Source organism: Chiloscyllium plagiosum, unplaced genomic scaffold, assembly GCF_037043375.1.
Source record: "Chiloscyllium plagiosum isolate Xiang-an unplaced genomic scaffold, Cpla_swu_hap1 HiC_scaffold_38, whole genome shotgun sequence".
Lineage (NCBI taxonomy): Eukaryota > Metazoa > Chordata > Chondrichthyes > Orectolobiformes > Hemiscylliidae > Chiloscyllium > Chiloscyllium plagiosum.
In genome coordinates, this window is record NW_028270176.1 from 32,877,483 (window position 1) to 32,899,534 (window position 22,052).

A 22,052-nucleotide genomic window follows, 5' to 3' on the forward strand; every position below is an offset into this window, starting at 1 on the left:
GTTTAATTATGCCCAGCCACTTTCAGAGAATTGTAGAAACATAGAAACATAGGAGATAGGACAGGAGGAGGCCATTCAGCCCTTCCAGCCTGCTGCCCCATCCATCACCATCATGGCTGATCGTCCAACTCAATAACCTCATCCTGCTTTCTCCCCATAACCCTTGACCCCATTCGCCCCCCGTGTTATATCCACTCGCCTCCTGAATACATTCAATGTTTTGGCATCAGCTCCTTCCCATGGGAATGAATCCCACAGGTTCCCCACTCTCTGGGTGAAGAAATGTCCCCTCATCTCTGTCCTCAGTGGCCCACCCCGAATCCTCAGGCGGTGATCCCCGGTTCTGGACACACCCACCATTGGGAACCTCCTCCCTGCACCTACCCTGTCCCGTCCTGTTAGCGTTTTGTGAGTATCTATGAGATCCCCCCCCATTACCCAGTGAAAACAATCCTAACCTGGTCAATCTCTCCCCGTACGTCAGTCCCACCATCCCCGGAACCATCCTGGGTGAACCCTCCCTCGAGGGGGAACAGCATCCTTCCTCAGAAAAGGAGACCAAAACCGCCCACAATCCTCTCGGTGTAGCCTCCCCAAGGCCCTGTATAACTACAACAGCACATCCCTCTGCTCCTGGACTCGAACCCTCTCACAGCGCAGACCAACACACCATAACCCTTCCTTACCTCCTGCTGCACCTGGGCGCTGACCCTCAGCGACGGGTGGACACCCAGATCCCACTGCACACACCCTACCTCCAACCTACACCCATTGAGGTAGTAACCTGCTTTCTTGTTTTTTGCTTCCAAAGCGAGTAACCTCAGATTTATCCAAATTTTACTGCACCTGCCACCGATTTGCCCACTCACCCAACCCAGGCGAAAGTGGGTACTGCAGATGCTGGAGATTAGAGGCAAGATTAGTGTGGTGCTGGAAAAGCGCAGCAGGTCAGGCAGCATTCCGAGGGTTGACTTACCCAACCTGTCCAGAATCACGCTGAAGGACCTCTTCATCCTTGTCACAGCTCACCCTCCCACCCAACTTGGTATCGTCTGCAAACTTTGAAATGTTACCTGTTGTCCCCTCAACCAAATCATTAATATATGTATTAGTCAAGACATAGAAGATAATCAGAGGGTGGACAGGGAGATACCTTTACCTCGGATGGTGATGGCTAGCATGAGGGATGTAGCTTTAAATTGAGGGGTGATAGATATAGGACAGATGTCAGAGGTAGGTTCTTTACTCAGAGTAGTGGGGGAATGGAACCCCCTGCCTACAACAGTAGTAGACTCGCCAACTTTAAGGGCATTTAAATGGTCATTGGGTGGGCATATGGACGAGAATGGAATAGTGTAGGTTGGATGGGCTTCAGAATGGTTCCACAGGGCGGCGCTACGTCGAGGGCCGAAGGGCCTGTACTGCGCCGGAATGTTCTATGTCCAATGTTATGAATAGCTGGGGTCCCTTTCACATGTACATGTGCCAGGAGGTCCCTTTTCCCCTGTTCCACCTTCAACGGATTCCCCTCACATTTGCTTTAGCTGGTCTTAGGAATTTGATTCTTTTCACAATCATAACGCAATACTTTGTCGATAAGTCGCTGAAGGCTAACCTGCAGATGCAGCAAGCTGTGTGGGAGGCTAATGGACCGTTAGTCACTACCTCCGGAGGATTGGAGTACAGCAATAGGTGAGGTCCGAATCATTTATATTGGAGCTTGGTTAGATTAGGCCTTGGTGTACTGTGTGCAGTTTTGGGTGAACCATCTCAGGAAGGAGATGGAGGCAATTTACCAAAGGTCCCTCAAGACTTGTTCACTAGAGGGCAGGACTGTCCTGTGGAGAAAGGTCGGGTAAACTGGACCCGTATTCTCCGGAGTTTCTGACCGTGAAAGGTGAACCTATTGCAATTTACAAGACGACTCAAGGGATCAAAGCTGTACAGCACGGAAACAGACCCTTCGGTCCAACCAGTCCATGATATCCCAAATTAGTGTAGATGAAGGTCAGATGTTTCCCCTGACTCTAGGACCAGGGTCATACTATAAAGGCAAGGGGATGTCACTTAGGTCCGAGATGAGGGGAAATTATTTTACCTGGAGGGTTTTGAACTTGAGGAATTGGCTGTGGGAGCCCACTCTTTGAGTTTGGTAAAGGCTTGAGGTGACTCGCAGCGGTGCACAAGGTGGGGCAGTGGGTAACTGACATGGAGGCGTTCGATCAGCTGTGTTCAGGTTGCATGGGGGGTGGGGGGGTGAGCTAGGCTCACTGGCTGACGTGTTCCTGCGAGCTGTGTTGTGTTCTTAGAAATATGCAGCAATCCTTGGTTTTAAAATCGCGTTTTTTTTTGTTCTTTTCCGTTCACAATAAAAAGGGCAGAAATATGCAAAGATTCACGCATCAGGAACTGATCATATCTGTGGGCTAATTTAGCTGAAAACGAATGAAACCCGTGATAAGTTATGAACTGGACAATATCGAGAAACTCTCTGCACATGTAGGGTGCAACCCCCCCCCCCCACCAGCAGAATAGCAGCCAGGCGGGGTCACAATATGGTACACACACACAGCCAAAGGAGCCGTGAAAGGTGAACTCTCCTTAAGGCAAGGTGCCTGGAGGTTCCTTTAAACACGCGTCATCTGAAAAATGAAGCCATGTCAGTTAAACAGGAAGCTTTGTTAAGTTAAGCATCCTGAATCGCGAGGGCTGTTTGAACTCTACAAATGTTCAGAAATTCAGAATGCACATGGAATCTTATTTCTAGGCACCACATAATCGCAGGGCGATAATCTCTTAGACGTGATAGGGGAGCGGAGAGTTGAGATGGGGATGGGGATTTACCAGAATAGCTCCAAGGGATGAGGAATTTGTGAAAAGAGGGTGGGGAGGAAGGAGTTTAGCACGCTTCCCTTCATTGCTCAGCCCTTTGAGTGTAGGGGTTGGGGACGTCATGTTGGGGTTGTACAGGACGTTGGTGAGGCCCCTTCTGTAATACTGTGTCCAGTCCTGGTCGCCCTGTTACATTACTGAGCTGGAGAGGGTTCAGAAGAGATTTACCACGATGTTGTTGGGAAATTCCTTCTGCACTCTTTCCAGTTTAATACTATCCTTCCTGTAGCAAGGTGACCAAAACTGAACACAATGCTCCAAGATTCATCACATTCCCCAGTCAATGGCAGAGGAGCTGATCTATACACCGACCTCAATTAGTACAGGAATTAGACCGAAAAGGGTGCTGCTGGAAAAGCACAGCCAGTCAGGCAGCATCCGAGGAGCAGGAGAGTCGATGTTTATGGCATAAGCTCTTCATCAGGAATACAGTCCTCAGTTTCTCCCAGGACTGTTGGTGCCAATTGACGTCTGTTCAGTTAACTGAGCGACTTCACTTACAACCGTCCCATTGTGAAGGATTGGTGGTCGCTAATCTACCCAGGATATCTTAAATGCTTTCGGTGAACAGGTTTTAGCAGCGGAAGTCAGAATCCCAACAGTGTGAAAATAGGCCCTTCGGCCCAACAAATCCACATCGACCCACCAAGGGGTGTCCCACCCAAAGCCATTCCCCAACACTGCTCTGAATGCTAAGGGCAATCCAGCATGGCCAATTCACCCTAACCTGCACATCCCTGGGCACTATGGGACTATTTCCCATGGCCAATCCTCCCTAACCTGCACATCCCTGGGCACTATGGGACTATTTCCCATGGCCAATACACCCTAACCTGCACATCCCTGGGCACTATGGGACAATTTCCCATGGCCAATCCACCCTAACCTGCACATCCCTGGGCACTATGGGACAATTTCCCATGGCCAATCCACCCTAACCTGCACATCCCTGGACACTATAGTACAATTTCCCATGGCCAATCCACCCTAACCTGCACATCCCTGGGCACTATGGGACAATTTCCCATGGCCAATCCACCCTAACCTGCACATCCATGGACACTATAGTACAATTCCCCATGGCCAATCCACCCTAACCTGCACATCCCTGGACACTATGGGACAATTTCCCATGGTCAATCCACCCTAACCTGCACATCCCTGGACACTATGGGACAATTTCCCATGGCCAACCCACCCTAACCTGCACATCCCTGGGCACTATGGGACAATTCCCCGTGGCCAATCCACCCTAACCTGCACATCCCTGGACACTATGGGACAATTTCCCATGGCCAATCCACCCTAACCTGCACATCCATGGACACTATAGTACAATTCCCCATGGCCAATCCACCCTAACCTGCACATCCCTGGGCACTATGGGACAATTTCCCATGGCCAATCCACCCTAACCTGCACATCCCTGGGCACTATGGGACTATTTCCCATGGCCAATCCACCCTAACCTGCACATCCCTGGGCACTATGGGACAATTTCCCATGGCCAATCCACCCTAACCTGCACATCCCTGGGCACTATGGGACAATTTCCCATGGTCAATCCACCCTAACCTGCACATCCCTGGACACTATGGGACAATTTCCCATGGTCAATCCACCCTAACCTGCACATCCCTGGGCACTATGGGACAATTTCCCATGGCCAATCCACCCTAACCTGCACATCCCTGGACACTATGGGACAATTCCCCGTGGCCAATCCACCCTAACCTGCACATCCCTGGACACTATGGGACAATTTCCCATGGCCAATCCACCCTAACCTGCACATCCCTTGGCACTATGGGACAATTTCCCATGGCCAATCCACCCTAACCTGCACATCCATGGACACTATAGTACAATTCCCCATGGCCAATCCACCCTAACCTGCACATCCCTGGACACTATGGGACAATTTCCCATGGTCAATCCACCCTAACCTGCACATCCCTGGACACTATGGGACAATTCCCCATGGCCAATCCACCCTAACCTGCACATCCCTGGACACTATGGGACAATTTCCCATGGCCAATCCACCCTAACCTGCACATCCCTGGACACTATGGGACAATTTCCCATGGCCTATCCACCCTAACCTGCACATCCCTGGGCACTATGAGACAATTTCCCATGGCCAATCCACCCTAACCTGCACATCCATGGACACTATAGTACAATTCCCCATGGCCAATCCACCCTAACCTGCACATCCCTGGACACTATGGGACAATTTCCCATGGTCAATCCACCCTAACCTGCACATCCCTGGACACTATGGGACAATTTCCCATGGCCTATCCACCCTAACCTGCACATCCCTGGGCACTATGAGACAATTTCCCATGGCCTATCCACCCTAACCTGCACATCCCTGGGCACTATGAGACAATTTCCCATGGCCAATCCACCCTAACCTGCACATCCCTGGACACTATAGTACAATTTCCCATGGCCAATCCACCATAACCTGCACATCCCTGGGCACTATGAGACAATTTCCCATGGCCAATCCACCCTAACCTGCACATCCCTGGACACTATAGTACAATTTCCCATGGCCAATCCACCATAACCTGCACATCCCTGGACACTATGGGACAATTTCCCATGGCCAATCCACCCTAACCTGCACATCCCTGGGCACTATGGGCTTCACCAACGTCCTGTATAACTGCAACATAACTTCCCAACTGATGAAGGCCAGTCTGCCAAAAGCCTTCTTCACTGCCCTATCGACCAATGACGCCACTTTCAGAGAACTGTGCACCTGAACATGTAGGCCAGACTCGGTAAGGATGGCAGATTTCCGTCCCTTAAAGGACTTTAGTGAATCAGAGGGGGTTTTCCCAACAATCGATTCATAATTAATTCCAGATTGCTTTCCAATTCATATCCATCATCTGTCATGGTGGGACTCAAACACAGCTCCACCAATCATACCCTGAATTCATAGCCCAGTGATAACATCACCAGGGCCACAGCCTCCAGTAGACTGGGACAGTGCTGATTGGAATCTCAAAGAATGGGCGGGGGCGGGGGGGGGGGGAGCTTATAAAGTGGTGAAGGGAATAGATCAGATAGAAGCAGGGAGGATGTTTCCACTTGGGGGGGGTGGGGGGGGGGGGGGGGGGTGTGTGAAACTAGAACAAAGGGGCCTCGGAATAAGGGGGAGCAGATTTCAGACTGAGTTGAGGAGGACCCTCTTCACCCAGAGAGTTGTGAAGCTTTGGAATTCCCTGCCCAGGGAAGCAGTTGATCGTTTTTTAAGCCAAAGAGAGACCGATTTTGGAACAGTAAAGGGATTAAGGGTTACGGCGAGTGGGGGGGGGGGGGAAGTGGAGCTGAGACCAGCCGTGGTCTTATTGAATGGCTGAGGGGGCTCGATGGGTCAGATGGACAACTCCTGCTCCTAGACGTTATGGTCTTGTCCTCTTATGTTCTCCCTGGACGCCATCTTACTGTATCAAGTTGCTGTACACCTCCTGCTCGTTTAAGTTGAGATCCTTAATGAGAAACGAGTAAACAAGGATGAGTGATTTCCTCAGCTATATTATGGCTTCAAAGGTAAATCACGTGAACATTGGGAGGTAGTCTGCTTACCATGTACGTTGAATTTACAGTTTGCCTGTTTCCTTGACGATTCTGTAATTAGCACCCAAATGAGAACATAATTAATTTATTCTTAATCAACACCGCCTCTCACAAACGCTGAACTTCAACCAGTTAACTGGAAACCAGAGAGAAAACAAAATCACACAGAGACTTGTTGGAGAAACTCAGCCAGTCCAGCAGCCTGTGCAGGGAGAGAGGGAAAAAAAACAGACCAAATGTTTCCAGTCCAGTGACAGGACTCATGAAACGAACCCTGAATATTGCTGGAGAAACTCAGCAGATCTGGCAACATCTAAACAGTAAAAGAGAGAGAGAGATAGTAGAGTTAACATTCCGGGTAGAGTAACCTTCCCTCAGATCTCAGATAAAAAGCGCCAAACTGCTGCTTTCTGTCTTCCACAGGTGTTGCTGGACCTGCTGAGCTTCTCCAGCAAACTGCGTTCCTGTTGGCTATCTGCTACCCTCTCAGCAGAGAGAGAGAGAGAGAAAGAGAGCAAGAGAGAGATATATAACTGCTGGGGGTTTAATCCAAGGTTCATCACATTCCCCAGTCAATGGCAGGGGAGCTGATCTATACACTAACCTCAATTAGTACAGGAATTAGACCGAAAAGGGTGCTGCTGGAAAAGCACAGCCAGTCAGGCAGCATCCGAGGAGCAGGAGAGTCGATGTTTATGGCATAAGCTCTTCATCAGGAATACAGTCCTCAGTTTCTCCCAGGACTGTTGGTGCCAATTGACGTCTGTTCAGTTAACTGAGCGACTTGACTTACAACCATCCCATCGTGAAGGATTGGTGGTCGCTAATCTACCCAGGATATCTTAAATGCTTTCAGTGAACAGGTTTTAGCAGCGGAAGTCAGAATCCCAACAGTGTGGAAATAGGCCCTTCGGCCCAACAAATCCACATCGACCCACCAAGGGGTGTCCCACACAAACACATTCCCCAACACTGCTCTGAATGCTAAGGGCAATCCAGCATGGCCGATCCACCCTAACCTGCACATCCCTGGGCACTATGGGACAATTTCCCATGGCCAATCCACCCTAACCTGCACATCCCTGGGCACTATGGGACAATTTCCCATGGCCAATCCACCCTAACCTGCACATCCCTGGGCACTATGGGACAATTTCCCATGGCCAATCCACCCTAACCTGCACATCCCTGGACACTATGGGACAATTTCCCATGGCCAATCCACCCTAACCTGCACATCCCTGGGCACTATGGGACAATTCCCCATGGCCAATCCACCCTAACCTGCACATCCCTGGGACACTATGAGACAATTTCCCATGGCCAATCCACCCTAACCTGCACATCCCTGGGCATTATGGGACAATTTCCCATGGCCAATCCACCCTAACCTGCACATCCCTGGGCACTATGGGACAATTTCCCATGGCCAATCCACCCTAACCTGCACATCCCTGGACACTATGGGACAATTTCCCATGGCCAATCCACCCTAACCTGCACATCCCTGGGCACTATGGGACAATTCCCCATGGCCAATCCACCCTAACCTGCACATCCCTGGGACACTATGAGACAATTTCCCATGGCCAATCCACCCTAACCTGCACATCCCTGGACACTATGGGACAATTTCCCATGGCCAATCCACCCTAACCTGCACATCCCTGGGCACTATGGGACAATTTCCCATGGCCAATCCACCCTAACCTGCACATCCCTGGGACACTATGAGACAATTTCCCATGGCCAATCCACCCTAACCTGCACATCCCTGGACACTATAGTACAATTTCCCATGGCCAATCCACCATAACCTGCACATCCCTGGGCACTATGAGACAATTTCCCATGGCCAATCCACCCTAACCTGCACATCCCTGGACACTATAGTACAATTTCCCATGGCCAATCCACCATAACCTGCACATCCCTGGACACTATGGGACAATTTCCCATGGCCAATCCACCCTAACCTGCACATCCCTGGGCACTATGGGCTTCACCAACGTCCTGTATAACTGCAACATAACTTCCCAACTGATGAAGGCCAGTCTGCCAAAAGCCTTCTTCACTGCCCTATCGACCAATGACGCCACTTTCAGAGAACTGTGCACCTGAACATGTAGGCCAGACTCGGTAAGGATGGCAGATTTCCGTCCCTTAAAGGACTTTAGTGAATCAGAGGGGGTTTTCCCAACAATCGATTCATAATTAATTCCAGATTGCTTTCCAATTCATATCCATCATCTGTCATGGTGGGACTCAAACACAGCTCCACCAATCATACCCTGAATTCATAGCCCAGTATAACATCACCAGGGCCACAGCCTCCAGTAGACTGGGACAGTGCTGATTGGAATCTCAAAGAATGGGCGGGGGCGGGGGCGGGGGGGGGGGGGGAGCTTATAAAGTGGTGAAGGGAATAGATCAGATAGAAGCAGGGAGGATGTTTCCACTTGGGGGGGGTGGGGGGGGGGGGTGTGTGAAACTAGAACAAAGGGGCCTCGGAATAAGGGGGAGCAGATTTCAGACTGAGTTGAGGAGGACCCTCTTCACCCAGAGAGTTGTGAAGCTTTGGAATTCCCTGCCCAGGGAAGCAGTTGATCGTTTTTTAAGCCAAAGAGAGACCGATTTTGGAACAGTAAAGGGATTAAGGGTTACGGCGAGTGGGGGGGGGGGGGGGGGGAAGTGGAGCTGAGACCAGCCGTGGTCTTATTGAATGGCGGAGGGGGCTCGATGGGTCAGATGGACAACTCCTGCTCCTAGTCGTTATGGTCTTGTCCTCTTATGTTCTCCCTGGACGCCATCTTACTGTATCAAGTTGCTGTACACCTCCTGCTCGTTTAAGTTGAGATCCTTAATGAGAAACGAGTAAACAAGGATGAGTGATTTCCTCAGCTATATTATGGCTTCAAAGGTAAATCACGTGAACATTGGGAGGTAGTCTGCTTACCATGTACGTTGAATTTACAGTTTGCCTGTTTCCTTGACGATTCTGTAATTAGCACCCAAATGAGAACATAATTAATTTATTCTTAATCAACACCGCCTCTCACAAACGCTGAACTTCAACCAGTTAACTGGAAACCAGAGAGAAAACAAAATCACACAGAGACTTGTTGGAGAAACTCAGCCAGTCCAGCAGCCTGTGCAGGGAGAGAGGAAAAAAAACAGACCAAATGTTTCCAGTCCAGTGACAGGACTCATGAAACGAACCCTGAAAATTGCTGGAGAAACTCAGCAGATCTGGCAACATCTAAACAGTAAAAGAGAGAGAGAGGTAGTAGAGTTAACATTCCGGGTAGAGTAACCTTCCCTCAGATCTCAGATAAAGAGCGCCAAACTGCTGCTTTCTGTCTTCCACAGGTGTTGCTGGACCTGCTGAGCTTCTCCAGCAAACTGCGTTCCTGTTGGCTACCTGCTACCCTCTCAGCAGAGAGAGAGAGAGAAAGAGAGCAAGAGAGAGATATATAACTGCTGGGGGTTTAATTCAAACTTCATCACATTCCCCAGTCAATGGCAGGGGAGCTGATCTATACACCAACCTCAATTAGTACAGGAATTAGACCGAAAAGGGTGCTGCTGGAAAAGCACAGCCAGTCAGGCAGCATCCGAGGAGCAGGAGAGTCGATGTTTATGGCATAAGCTCTTCATCAGGAATACAGTCCTCAGTTTCTCCCAGGACTGTTGGTGCCAATTGACGTCTGTTCAGTTAACTGAGCGACTTGACTTACATCCATCCCATCGTGAAGGATTGGTGGTCGCTAATCTACCCAGGATATCTTAAATGCTTTCAGTGAACAGGTTTTAGCAGCGGAAGTCAGAATCCCAACAGTGTGGAAATAGGCCCTTCGGCCCAACAAATCCACATTGACCCACCAAGGGGTGTCCCACACAAAGCCATTCCCCAACACTGCTCTGAATGCTAAGGGCAATCCAGCATGGCCAATCCACCCTAACCTGCACATCCCTGGGCACTATGGGACAATTTCCCATGGCCAATCCACCCTAACCTGCACATCCCTGGACACTATGGGACAATTTCCCATGGCCAATCCACCCTAACCTGCACATCCCTGGGCACTATGGGACAATTTCCCATGGCCAATCCACCCTAACCTGCACATCCCTGGGCACTATGGGACAATTTCCCACGGCCAATCCACCCTAACCTGCACATCCCAGGGTACTATGGGACAATTTCCCACGGCCAATCCACCCTAACCTGCACATCCCTGGGCACTATGGGACAATTTCCCATGGCCAATCACCCAAACCTGCACATCCCAGGGCACTATGGGACAATTCCCCGTGGCCAATCCACCCTAACCTGCACATCCCAGGGCACTATGGGACAATTTCCCATGGCCAATCCACCCTAACCTGCACATCCCTGGACACTATGGGACAATTTCCCATGGCCAATCCACCCTAACCTGCACATCCCTGGACACTATGGGACAATTTCCCATGGCCAATCCACCCTAACCTGCACATCCCTGGACACTATGGGACAATTTCCCATGGCCAATCCACCCTAACCTGCACATCCCTGGACACTATGGGACAATTTCCCATAGCCAATCCACCCTAACCTGCACATCCCTGGGCACTATGGGACAATTTCCCATGGCCAATCCACCCTAACCTGCACATCCCTGGGCACTATTGGACAATTTCCCATGGACAATCCACCCTAACCTGCACATCCCTGGACACTATGGACAATTTCCCATGGCCAATCCACCCTAACCTGCACATCCCTGGACACTATGGGACAATTTCCCATGGCCAATCCACCCTAACCTGCACATCCTGGGCACTATGGGACAATTTCCCATGGCCAATCCACCCTAACCTGCACATCCCTGGGCACTATTGGACAATTTCCCATGGACAATCCCCCCTAACCTGCACATCCCTGGGCACTATGGGACAATTTCCCATGGCCAATCCACCCTAACCTGCACATCCCTGGGCACTATTGGACAATTTCCCATGGACAATCCACCCTAACCTGCACATCCCTGGGCACTATTGGACAATTTCCCATGGACAATCCACCCTAACCTGCACATCCCTGGGCACTATTGGACAATTTCCCATGGACAATCCACCCTAACCTGCACATCCCTGGGCACTATTGGACAATTTCCCATGGACAATCCACCCTAACCTGCCACATCCCTGGACACTATGGGACAATTTCCCACGGCCAACCCACCCTAACCTGCACATCCCTGGGCACTATGGGACAGACCCTAACTTTTTCTTATTTTAAAGGTAGATGTAGATGTGGATATTCTGGGTGTGTTGCAGCTAGTCTAAACACTCGGCTTTAAGCAAATCAGAATTTATTTAAACACAACAGGAGAAACACAAGCAAAGAAAGTGGAACTTGGAATAAGTTAACTATTGGAAAACTCAAACGACTCAGTACCACAGCTTAACAGAACTGCTCCAATTCCCTGCAACATCTCGTAAGCACACTCCTTGTTAGAAGGTAGATTCGAAGACAGGTTGTTACAGGCAGGAGAGATGGAGGAGCCAGTCAAGAATCATCTGCTGAAGCATGGAATCTTCTTCTTTCTTACAGCAGCTTCTGTCTACCTGCTAAAACTGAACCAAGCTAGAGAAAGCCTGAACTGGGGGAGCGTGCATTGCCACTGTTAAACCTGGCTTTCTCGGAGACATTTCAGCACCTCTGCCTTTACGACCCCTCTTACGAAACCAAAGGACAAAGTCACCTTGTTAAAGGGGCAGCATTGTCACCAACCTAGCCTGATGTTATCACCAGGACTGTTTGGAAATGGGTGGAGACCGCTTAGTTTAGAATTATTAAAACACAGGCAGGGGAAAGCACACAGACCTCGAAGCAGCCAATTCAAATACAAGCATAAACCGAGAGGCTGAAGCGAGTGAAAGTACACATACGACACTTTTAAAATACGCAGTTTAAAGTTTGACAGCACCATTGGCAACGTTTTCGTAAAGGGCTTGGTTTAAAGTAGGGCCCACCTGGGGTGCAGCACTCTGAGTTCCTGTCACAGAAAGGAAAAACACAAAAAACACAACGGGGTTAGACGCAATGAGTTTGACGCAGCGGAAGCGCGCTTCCGAAATCCACCCTCGCTGGGAACAAATCACAGTGGAGTCGGGTGGCACAGATTTCTACAGCGAGCTCCAGCCCGTGAGGGCGGCGCGACAGCAATGTGGGTTGTTTAGATTAGATTACATTACATTACATTACAGTATGGAAACAGGCCCTTCGGCCCAACAAGTCTACACCGACCCGCCGAAGCGCAACCCACCCATACCCCTACATTTACCCCTATACCTAACACTATGGGCAATTTAGCATGGCCAATTCACCTGACCCTGCACATCTTTCGACTGTGGGAGGAAACCGGAGCACCCGGAGGAAACCCACACAGACACGGGGAGAATGTGCAAACTCCACACAGACAGTCGCCTGAGGCGGGAATTGAACCCGGGTCTCTGGCGCTGTGAGGCAGCAGTGCTAACCACCGTGCCACCGTGCCACCCTGACCTCTTGTTGTTGCAAGAGGTCAGGGCTGACCTCTTAAATGGGCAAAAGTGAGGACTGCAGATGCTGGAAACCAGAGTCTAGATCAGAGTGTTGCTGGAAAAGCACAGCAGGTCAGGCAGCATCCGAGGAGCAGGGAAATCCACGTTTCGGGCAGGAGCCCTTCATCAGGACTGAAGCAAGGGCCTTTGCCTGAAACGTCGATGTCCCTGCTCCTCGGATGCTGCCTGACCTGCTGTGCTTTTCCAGCACCACTCTAATCTAGACTCTGATCTCTTAAATGGAGTTAGCCGCCACACTCCCACCCTCAAAAAACCCCAAAAACCACATCACCCCCCCCACCCCGAGCTCCGCCTTCAGCGTAATACAGACGGGCAGAAGACCACCCGTTCCCCCCCCCCCCCCCCAAGTGCATCGCATTTTCCCGAACCCACCCCGATCTCTCGCTTTCCTCTTGCAGAACCAGACCAGCCCGATTAGGACCAGCACGAGCATCCCCACGCCAACTCCAACTGCCACGTAGATCGCTCCGGGCGTCCCGCGCTCCACTGCGAGAGAGGAATGGAGTTCGTTCAGAGAAGGACGCACTTCACCGGATAGTCCCGGAGAGTCACAAACAACCAGCAGCTCAAAGGAAACACGCCAGAGGGGACAGAGGGAAGACCGTTCCCCTGGAGTATTGCGTGTGGCGTGCGGTTTGGAGGGCCGGCGGGGGGTGGGGGGGAAAGGGGGTGGTGTTGAGTCTCTTTATCTGAGGAAGGATGTCCTGGTGATGGAGGAGGGGCAGTGAAGGGATTCCCAGACTGATTCCCGGGATGGCAGGGCTGACGGATGAAGACACACCAGATCAGCTGGGATGATATTCACTGGAGTTTAGCAGAATGAGGTAGGGGGATCCTAACTGAAGAAAATCGTACCAGGCTGAGACACGGTAAACTCAGCAAGGAGGTTTCTGATGACCAGGCAAATCCAGAACCAGGGGGCCATGGTCTAAGGATACAGGATAGCCATTCATTGAGTCATAGAGATGTACAGCATCGAAACAGACCCTTCAGTCCAACTTGTCCATGCCGACCAAACATCCTAAACTCATCTACTCCCATTTGCCAGCACTTTGCCCATATCCCTCTAAACCCTATTCACATCCCCATCCAGATGCCTTTTAAATGCTGTCATTGTACCGGCCTCCACCACTTCCTCTGGCAGCTCATTCCATACACGTACCACCCTCTGTGTGAAAACGTTGCCCCTCAGGTCCCTTTTATATCTTTCCCCTCTCACCCTAAACCTATGCCCCTCTAGTTCTGGACACCCCCCCACCCCAGGGAAAAGACCTTGTCTATCTATCCTATCCTTGCCCTCATGATTTTGTAAACCTCGATAAGGTCACCCCTCAGCCTCCGACGCTCCAGGGAAAACAGCCCACACACATCGGTTCTGGACTCCCCCAGCCTGGGATAAGATCCCGAGACCATCACGTCTCCAATGGGCGAGGATTGAAAAGGGTCACTTCCCAAATCATCGGTCAAGAAAAAGCAACGCCACAACACAAGATGTCGGAACTCTGAAATAAAAACAGGGAAATCTCAACAGGTCCGGCAGCGTCCTGGGAGACAGAAACAGGCTTGTCATTTTGAGTCCAGTTTCCCACTCTAAGAATAAGGAGTAAGCCATTCCGGACCGAGATGAGGGAGAATTTCTTCACTCAGACAGTTGGAATCTGTGAATTCTGTCCCACAGGAAGCTGTTGGGACCAGTTCATTAGATGTATCCAAGAGGGAGCTGGACATGGACCAAGGGGCTAAAGGGATCAAAGGGTATGGGGAGAGGGTGGGGAGTGGGATTCTGGGATTGCACAGTCAGCCATGATCGTATTGGATGGTGGTGCAGGCCGGAAGGGCTGAATGGCCTACTCTGCTCCTGTTTTCTGTGTTTCTGTGCTTGACTGTCCTTCGGAACTGAGGGCAGAGAATGGGAAGAGAAAGGAAAGCCAGGAGAGGTGGGAGAGCGAGACAGATGCGGACTCACTGGTGACACGGGGGAAAGGATTAAAGTGAAGTGAGTGGGCATGAGTGTAGAGTAGGTGTTAACAGCAGAGAATCACTCGAACTTGAATGCTAAAAACGCCGGAAACCGGATGCAGACATAAAGGTGGGGGGGGTGGAAATTACATCAAAATGAAAAGTCACACTTCTAAAAAAATGCTGTCCGCACTTGAACTATTTCACAATAAACATCGAACCTCCGGATATGAGCCACATCTTCTCTTCAGTGATGCGTTTCGAGGTCCACACAACACAGTGGTAGAGTCCAGCGTAGTCCTGGGCAGGGCTCACAGTGAGTGAGCAGTTCCCGTTTCCCGCACAGGCCCTGAAGGATATTCCCATGTCAGCCCAGTTGGTGTGCCTGGACACATTCCCATTCAGGACCTGGAGCAGAAGCTGTTCCTTCTGCTTCCTGAAGAGGTCTGTCCAGCGCCATTGGACCAATGGTGCCCGAGCATAGGACGGGTTGGAACAGTTCAACACGACTGGATGTGAGCCATCAAAATACAGCACTGGGCACTCACCCGGCCATGCTGAACGCTACCTGTAACTGCAACAATGAGACACAAAGGTGTGAACGGGTTACGACAGCATTCACACGCAACCTGAACCTCAAAAAAAAAGGCTATTCGGCCCTTCACTCCTGCACCGACACTCACAAGAGTAACCGACCCAGACCCTTTCCCTACTACTCAAAATTGACCCCTGACCTATACATCCTTGGGCATTATGGGACAATTTCCCATGGCCAATCCACCCTAACCTGCACATCCCTGGACACTATGGGACAACTTTGCATGGCCAATCCACCATAACCTGCACATCCCTGGACACTATGGGACAACTTTCCATGGCCAATCCACCATAACCTGCACATCGCTGGGCACTATGGGACAATTTCCAATGGCCAATCCACCCTAACCTGCATATCCCAGGACACTATGGGACAATGTCCCATGGCCAATCCACCCTAACCTGAACATCCCTGGACACTATGGGACAATTTCCCATGGCCAATCCACCCTAACCTGCATATCCCAGGACACTATGGGACAATTTCCCTTGGCCAATCCACCCTAGCCTGAACATCCCTGGACACTATGGGACAATTTTCCATGGTCAATCCACCCTAACCTGCACATCCCTGGGCACCATGGGACAATTTCCCATGGCCAATCCACCCTAACCTGCACATCCCTGGACACTATGGGACAATTTCCCATGGCCAATCCACCCTAACCTACACATCTTTGGACTGTGGGAGAAAACCGGAGGACCCAGAGGAAACCCACACAGACACGGGGAGAAAGTCACAGACAGTCACCCGAGGGTGGGATCGAACCCAGCTTCCTGGCGCTGGGAGACAGCAGTGCCAACCACTGAGCCACCTCCTTTCATCCAGTTATTTTCCCCAAAATGTCATTCATAGACGAAGGGCATGGTACATCAGGATGGCATTCAATTTAAGGACAAGACGATCAAAAGCAGAGTCAGATAACATTGGTTATGTTCACCATAACCGAACATTGGTTTCACACAAATTACAGGCAATGACCATCTCCAATAAAAGACAATGGAATATCATTGAGCAGAAACACAACTGGACCCACCACATAAGCACAGCGGCTCCAAGAGCAGGACAGAGGCTAGGAACCCGGCAGTGAGTAACTACCCTCCTGTCTCCCAGCAAAGACTGTACCACCATCGACAAGGAGGGTGAGGGAATAGTCCCCACTTGCCCGTGGATGGGGGCAGCTACAACAACACTCGAGAAGCTCAACACCATCCAGGGACAAAGCAGCCCCCACACCCACAAACATTCCCTCCCCCCTCCCCCCACTGACGCTCAGTAACAGCAGTGTGTACCATCCCCTCCCTGCCCCCCCACCGACACTCAGTAACAGCAGTGTGTACCATCCCCTCCCTCCCCACACCGACGCTCAGTAACAGCAGTGTGTACCATCCCCTCCCTCCCCACACCGACGCTCAGTAACAGCAGTGTGTACCATCCCCTCCCTCCCCACACCAACGCTCAGTAACAGCAGTGTGTACCATCCCCTCCCTCCACCCACCGACGCTCAGTAACAGCAGTGTGTACCATCCCCTCCCTCCCCCACCGACGCTCAGTAACAGCAGTGTGTACCATCCCCTCCCACCCCCACCGACGCTTAGTAACAGCAGTGTGTACCATCCCCTCCCTCCCCCACCGACGCTCAGTAACAGCAGTGTGTACCATCCCCTCCCACCCCCACCGACGCTCAGTAACAGCAGTGTGTACCATCCCATCCCTCCCCCCACCGACGCTCTGTAACAGCAGTGTGTACCATCCCCTCCCTCCCCCCCACCGACGCTCAGTAATAGCAGTGTGTACCATCCCCTCCCTCCCCCCCACCGACGCTCAGTAATAGCAGTGTGTACCATCCCCTCCCACCCCCACCGACGCTTAGTAACAGCAGTGTGTACCATCCCCTCCCTCCCCCCCACCGACGCTCAGTAATAGCAGTGTGTACCATCCCCTCCCACCCCCACCGACGCTTAGTAACAGCAGTGTGTACCATCCCCTCCCTCCCCCCCACCGACGCTCAGTAACAGCAGTGTGTACCATCCCCTCCCTCCCCCACCGACGCTCAGTAACAGCAGTGTGTACCATCCCCTCCCTCCCCCCCCACCGACGCTCAGTAACAGCAGTGTGTACCATCCCTTCCCTTCTCCCCCCACCGACGCTCAGTAACAGCAGTGTGTACCATCCCCTCCCTCCCCCACCGACGCTCAGTAACAGCAGTGTGTACCATCCCCTCCCTCCCCCCCACCGACGCTCAGTAACAGCAGTGTGTACCATCCCCTCCCTCCCCCACCGACGCTCAGTAACAGCAGTCTGTACCATCCCCTCCCTCCCCCCCCACCGACGCTCAGTAACAGCAGTGTGTACCATCCCCTCCCCCCCCCACCGACCCTCAGTAACAGCAGTGTGTACCATCCCCTCTTTCCCCTCCACCGACACTCAGTAACAGCAGTGTGTACCATCCCCTCCCTCCCCCCACCGACGCTCTGTAACAGCAGTGTGTACCATCCCCTCCCTCCACTCCACCGACGCTCAGCAACAGCAGTGTGTACCATCCCCTCCCACCCCCCCCACCGACGCTCAGTAACAGCAGTGTGTACCATCACCTCCCTCCCCCCCCCACCGATGCTCAGTAACAGCAGTGTGTACCATCCCCTCCCTCCCCCCACCGACACTCAGTAACAGCAGTGTGTACCATCCCCTCCCTCCCCCCCCACCGACGCTCAGTAACAGCAGAGTGTACCATCCCCTCCCTCCCCCCACCGACCCTCAGTAACAACAGTGTGTACCATCCCTTCCCTTCCCCGCCCCCACCGACGCTCAGTAACAGCAGTGTGTACCATCCCTTCCCTTCCCCCCCCCCACCGTCCCTCAGTAACAGCAGTCTGTACCATCCCCTCCCTCCCCCCCCACCGACGCTCAGTAACAGCAGTGTGTACCATCCCCTCCCAACCCCCCCCACCGACGCTCAGTAATAGCAGTGTGTACCATCCCCTCCCTCCCCCCACCCACCGATGCTCAGTAACAGCAGTGTGTACCATCCCCTCCCTCCCCCCACCGACGCTCAGTAACAGCAGTGTGTACCAACCCCTCCCCAGCCACCGACGCTCAGTAACAACAGTGTGTACCATCCCTTCCCTTCTCCCCCCACCGACGCTCAGTAACAGCAGTCTGTACCATCCCCTCCCTCCCCCCCCACCGACGCTCAGTAACAGCAGTGTGTACCATCCCCTCCCAACCCCCCCCACCGACGCTCAGTAATAGCAGTGTGTACCATCCCCTCCCTCCCCCCACCCACCGATGCTCAGTAACAGCAGTGTGTACCATCCCCTCCCTCCCCCCACCGACCCTCAGTAACAGCAGTGTGTACCATCACCCCCCCTCCCCACCGACGCTCAGTAACAGCAGTGTGTACCATCCCCTCCCTCCCCCCGTCACCGATGCTCAGTAACAGCAGTGTGTACCATCCCCTCCCTGCCCCCCCACCGACCCTCAGTAACAGCAGTGTGTACCATCCCCTCCCTCCCCCACTGACACTCAGTAACAGCAGTGTGTACCATCCCCTCCCTCCCCCACCGACGCTCAGTAACAGCAGTGTGTACCATCCCCTCCCACCCCCACCGACGCTCAGTAACAGCAGTGTGTACCATCCCCTCCCTCCCCCCCCACCGACGCTCAGTAATAGCAGTGTGTACCATCCCCTCCCTCCCCCACCGACGCTCAGTAACAGCAGTGTGTACCATCCCCTCCCTCCCCCACCGACGCTCAGTAACAGCAGTGTGTACCATCCCCTCCCTCCACCCACCGACGCTCAGTAACAGCAGTGTGTACCATCCCCTCCCTACCCCCCACCGACCCTCAGTAACAGCAGTGTGTACCATCCCCTCCCGCCCCCCCCCGACGCTCAGTAACAGCAGTGTGTACCATCCCCTCCCACCCCCCACCGACGCTCAGTAACAGCAGTGTGTACCATCCCCTCCCTCCCCTCCACCGACACTCAGTAACAGCAGTGTGTACCATCCCCTCCCTCCCCCACCGATCCTCAGTAACAGCAGTGTGTACCGTCCCCTCCCTCCTCCCACTGACGCTCCGTAACAGCAGTGTGTACCATCCCCTCCCTCCCCCCCACCACCGACCCTCAGTAACAGCAGTGTGTACCATCCCCTCCCTCCCTCCCCCCACTGACACTCAGTAACAGCAGTGTGTACCATCCCCTCCCTCCCCCCACCGACGCTCAGTAACAGCAGTGTGTACCATCCCCTCCCTCCCCCCACCGACCCTCAGTAACAGCAGTGTGTACCATCCCTTCCCTTCCTCCCCCCCACCGACGCTCAGTAACAGCAGTGTGTACCATCCCCTCCCTCCCCCCCCACCGACGCTCAGTAACAGCAGTGTGTACCATCCCCTCCCTCCCCCCACCGACACTCAGTAACAGCAGTGTGTACCATCCCCTCCCTCCCCCCACCGACGCTCAGTAACAGCAGTGTGTACCATCCCCTCCCTCCCCAGCCACCGACGCTCAGTAACAACAGTGTGTACCATCCCTTCCCTTCCCCCCCCCCCACCGACGCTCAGTAACAGCAGTGTGTACCATCCCCTCCCTCCCCCCCCACCGTCCCTCAGTAACAGCAGTGTGTACCATCCCCTCCCTCCCCCCACCGACGCTCAGTAACAGCAGTGTGTACCATCCCCTCCCTCCCCCCCCACCGTCCCTCAGTAACAGCAGTGTGTACCATCCCCTCCCTCCCCCACCGACCCTCAGTAACAGCAGTGTGTACCATCCCCTCCCTCCCCCCACCGACGCTCAGTAACAGCAGTGTGTACCATCCCCTCCCCTGCCACCGACGCTCAGTAACAGCAGTGTGTACCATCCCCTCCCTCCCCCACCGACCCTCAGTAACAGCAGTGTGTACCATCCCTTCCCCCCCCCCACCGACGCTCAGTAACAGCAGTGTGTACCATCCCCTCCCCCCCCACCGACGCTCAGTAACAGCAGTGTGTACCATCCCCTCCCCCCCCACCGACGCTCAGTAACAGCAGTGTGTACCATCCCCTCCCTCCCCCCACCGACGCTCAGTAACAGCAGTGTGTACCATCCCCTCCCTCCCCCACCGACACTCAGGAACAGCAGTGTGTACCATCCCCTCCCTCCCCCCCACCGACGCTCAGTAACAGCAGTGTGTACCATCCCCTCCCTCCCCCCCCGACACTCAGTAACAGCAGTGTGTACCATCCCCTCCCCCCCCACCGACCCTCAGTAACATCAGTGTGTACCATCCCCTCCCCCCCCACCGACGCTCAGTAACAGCAGTGTGTACCATCCCCTCCCTCCCCCCACCGACGCTCAGTAACAGCAGTGTGTACCATCCCCTCCCTCCCCCCCCACTGACGCTCAGTAACAGCAGTGTGTACCATCCCCTCCCACCCCCCCCACCGACGCTCAGTAACAGCAGTGTTTACCATCCTATCCCTCCCCCCCCACCGACGCTCAGTAACAGCAGTGTGTACCATCCCCTCCCCAGCCACCGACGCTCAGTAACAACAGTGTGTACCATCCCTTCCCTTCCCCCCCCCCCCCCACCGTCCCTCAGTAACAGCAGTACAGGCCCTTCGGCCCTCGATGTTCTGCTGCCCTTTTGTCCTACTCTACGATCGGACTATCCTACATCTCCTTCATTGTACTATCTTCCATGTTCCTATCCAAGAGTCGCATAATTGTCCCGAATGTATCTGACTCTACTCCCACCGCTGGCAGTACATTTCACCCCCCCCCCCCCCACTCTCTGTGTAAAGAACCTGCCTCTGACATCTCCCCCAAAACCTTCCCCCAATTACCTTAACATTCTGTCCCCTCACGACGGCCATTACCACCCTGGGAAAACGTCTCTGGCTATGCACTTTATCTCTGCCTCTCATCATCGTGTACACCTCTCCCAAGTCACCAGTCATCCTTCTTCGCTCCTGTGGGACAAGCCCAAGCTCCCTCAACCTTTCCTCATAAGACATTCCCTCCAGTCCAGGCAGCATCCTGGGAAATCTCCTCTGCACCCTCTCTAAAGCTTCCACATCTTTCCTATAATGAGGCGACCAGAACTGAGCACAATATTCCAAGTGTGGTCTAACCAGGGCTCTATCAAGCTGCAGCATAACCTCACGGCTCTTAAACTCAATCCCCCGCTAACGAAAGACAACACACCAAACGCCTTCTTAACAACCTGATCAACTTGGGTGGCAACTTTGAGGGATCTATGGACGTGGATCCAAGATCCCTCTGTTCCTCCACCCTGCCAAGAATCCTGCCTTTAATCCTGTATTCCGCATTCAAATCCCACCTTCCAAAGTGAATCACTTCACACTTTTCCAGGTTGAACACCATCTGCCACTTCTCAGCCCAACTCTGCAT

General features: G+C 52.9%; 1 protein-coding gene across 1 annotated transcript; it reads right to left on the reverse strand.

Annotated features, from left to right (window-relative positions):
* Window positions 1-6,046: 6,046 nt before the first annotated feature.
* Window positions 6,047-21,568, reverse strand: LOC148139420 (uncharacterized). The gene is made up of 9 exons (XM_087980945.1): window positions 21,485-21,568; window positions 15,285-15,627; window positions 13,477-13,590; window positions 12,514-12,536; window positions 9,449-9,490; window positions 9,308-9,351; window positions 6,894-6,975; window positions 6,502-6,543; window positions 6,047-6,404 (listed from the first exon to the last, which is right to left on the reverse strand). Exons 1-9 carry the CDS (start codon window positions 21,566-21,568, stop codon window positions 6,357-6,359), a joined length of 822 nt encoding a protein of 273 aa, XP_087837071.1. The 3' UTR covers window positions 6,047-6,356.
* Window positions 21,569-22,052: the final 484 nt, after the last annotated feature.

Coding starts and splice junctions, on each gene's coding strand:
- LOC148139420 (XM_087980945.1), bottom strand. CDS start 21,568: ATGATGAGAGGCAGAGATAAAGTGCATAGCCAGAGACGTTTTCCCAGG. Junction 9,491..12,513: donor CTCAGAGTGCTGCACCCCAG/GTGGGCCCTACT, acceptor TGCTAATTACAG/AATCGTCAAGGAAACAGGCA. Junction 9,352..9,448: donor CTGTAAATTCAACGTACATG/GTAAGCAGACTA, acceptor TTTCTCATTAAG/GATCTCAACTTAAACGAGCA.